Consider the following 1720-nt stretch of genomic DNA (forward strand, 5'->3'; position numbering starts at 1 on the left):
AAGTGGCGCACTCTCCAGTGCGCCACGGGGCCGGCCCTAGGTCTCACTTTTTTAACAAATAAAATTAGAATTACCTTAAATAAGTGTTATGGAAAGGTACAGATGAATCTTAGTGCCTTGTAACTCACAAATTCTCCTGAATGAATGACCTTAGGTCACTTATCTTAAGTTTGGTTTTAAGAAGAATTTGCTATAAGAGAACCACAAGGGACCAAAGTGCAATTCGAACAAGTTTCTGGGCCTTACTTCCTACTAACCTCCATTTCCTGCCTTAACCACTCTTCTAATTCTGTATTCTTTCGAGCATGATGAGCTATCAGATCTGATCCTCCAATGATGTGTGGAAGTTTTCCTGCTCCAGGAAATGTGACCTTTTAAGTAAAAAAAAAGTAGTGAGGTTTAAACACATTAACAAATTAAGATGACCATTTTTTTAAAGCTAAAAAGGAAAGCTTGCACATCATGTATAACATAAATGCCAAAGATGTCTATGAAAGTGAGAAAGAGGTAACTAACTCTGTCCTATATCCACCTGTTTTTGCCCTTATTTTTCCTAGCTATTACTGTATCCAGATTTAGATATGTCACTGGAATTTATGTACTAAGAAGAATTTTAAGATTTTTATATTTGGAGTTTTTAAATCAAAGATTGCCTTTTCTCATCTAGCAATTAAAAGCAACTCAAGGTGAACACACACACTATAATTTAAAGCATTATACTTTGTTCTAAAGATTTCAAAGTTTAAGCCCTTTCTAGTTCTGATGAAAATTTAAGTCTAGCACTGAAGACAATTTCAATGGAAAAAAGCAGTTTTCCAAAAAATCACTTTTGAAATAATTACCATACTCTGATCAACTGCATAAGCAAAGCAGCTAGTAATAGGTGTGGGACAAGAAGCAGATATCCCAGAATAGACAACAAAAGAATAAAGACTGGATCAGAAATATTCTTTTAACCAGGCTGATAAGATAAATATCAGTTCCTAAATGAGGAGGAACTGAGGTCTGATGGTAATAGTGTACGTATTCATATTTTGTTTTATATATACATGTAATAATAAAATGCCTATAGTTTTCATTACTTAATGTGCTCAGTTATTTCAAACAAATCTTTTATCTTCATAAAGTCTGAACCCCTCATAAAGTAAAGAACTCCTTCAAGGAGTCATAGATCAATACTAGAACTGGAAAGATCTTGTCATTATAAATAAAATCTTCTTAAGGTAGGGGAAACCAGGTAAACAGCAACCTGTAAACAATTCAGTCTTGATGAGATCTGTTTCATTCTAGGTGTTCCATATATTAACTGTCAGTTCATGTCCTTCCTTGTGTAGTTTTTTAACCATTTTAAGCAGAAGTAATAGCATCAGGTTTTGACATAAACTGCTCTTATTCCTGTTTAACATCAGTAGTTATTTCTAAAAACACTTCAAACACCGCCCTCTTGTGCTACAGTTAAAAAAATACCCACCTTTTTGAATTTCTTGAAATTCTTTAGTTGACCATAATCATTATTTATATCAGACGGATTTCTGGAAGTAAAGTTATTAACCACCAGTGATCTAAATTCAGTCAGTAACACCTTTCTTGGAAGCATCTCACTATTGTCCTGAAGTTCATCATTGTTCTTAAATGTGGTTAAGATACATAGATAAGATATAGAAGAAATAAGAAATATGAAAAGGAAAATTACTTGTTATTTAGGAATCTACAAAAAAAA

General features: G+C 33.0%; 1 protein-coding gene across 1 annotated transcript in view; it reads right to left on the reverse strand.

The window, feature by feature from the left end:
* NBN (nibrin) overlaps positions 1-1720 on the reverse strand; it is a 47508-nt gene that overhangs the window by 8382 nt on the left and 37406 nt on the right. The window contains exons 13-14 of the mRNA XM_008586201.1: positions 1472-1692; positions 258-371 (exon numbers count right to left, since the gene is read on the reverse strand). Coding sequence (XP_008584423.1) covers positions 258-371; positions 1472-1692 — 335 coding nt within the window. The remainder of the gene's footprint in view (positions 1-257; positions 372-1471; positions 1693-1720) is intronic.

Source organism: Galeopterus variegatus, unplaced genomic scaffold, assembly GCF_000696425.1.
Source record: "Galeopterus variegatus unplaced genomic scaffold, G_variegatus-3.0.2 Scaffold3872, whole genome shotgun sequence".
Classification (NCBI taxonomy): Eukaryota; Metazoa; Chordata; class Mammalia; order Dermoptera; family Cynocephalidae; genus Galeopterus; species Galeopterus variegatus.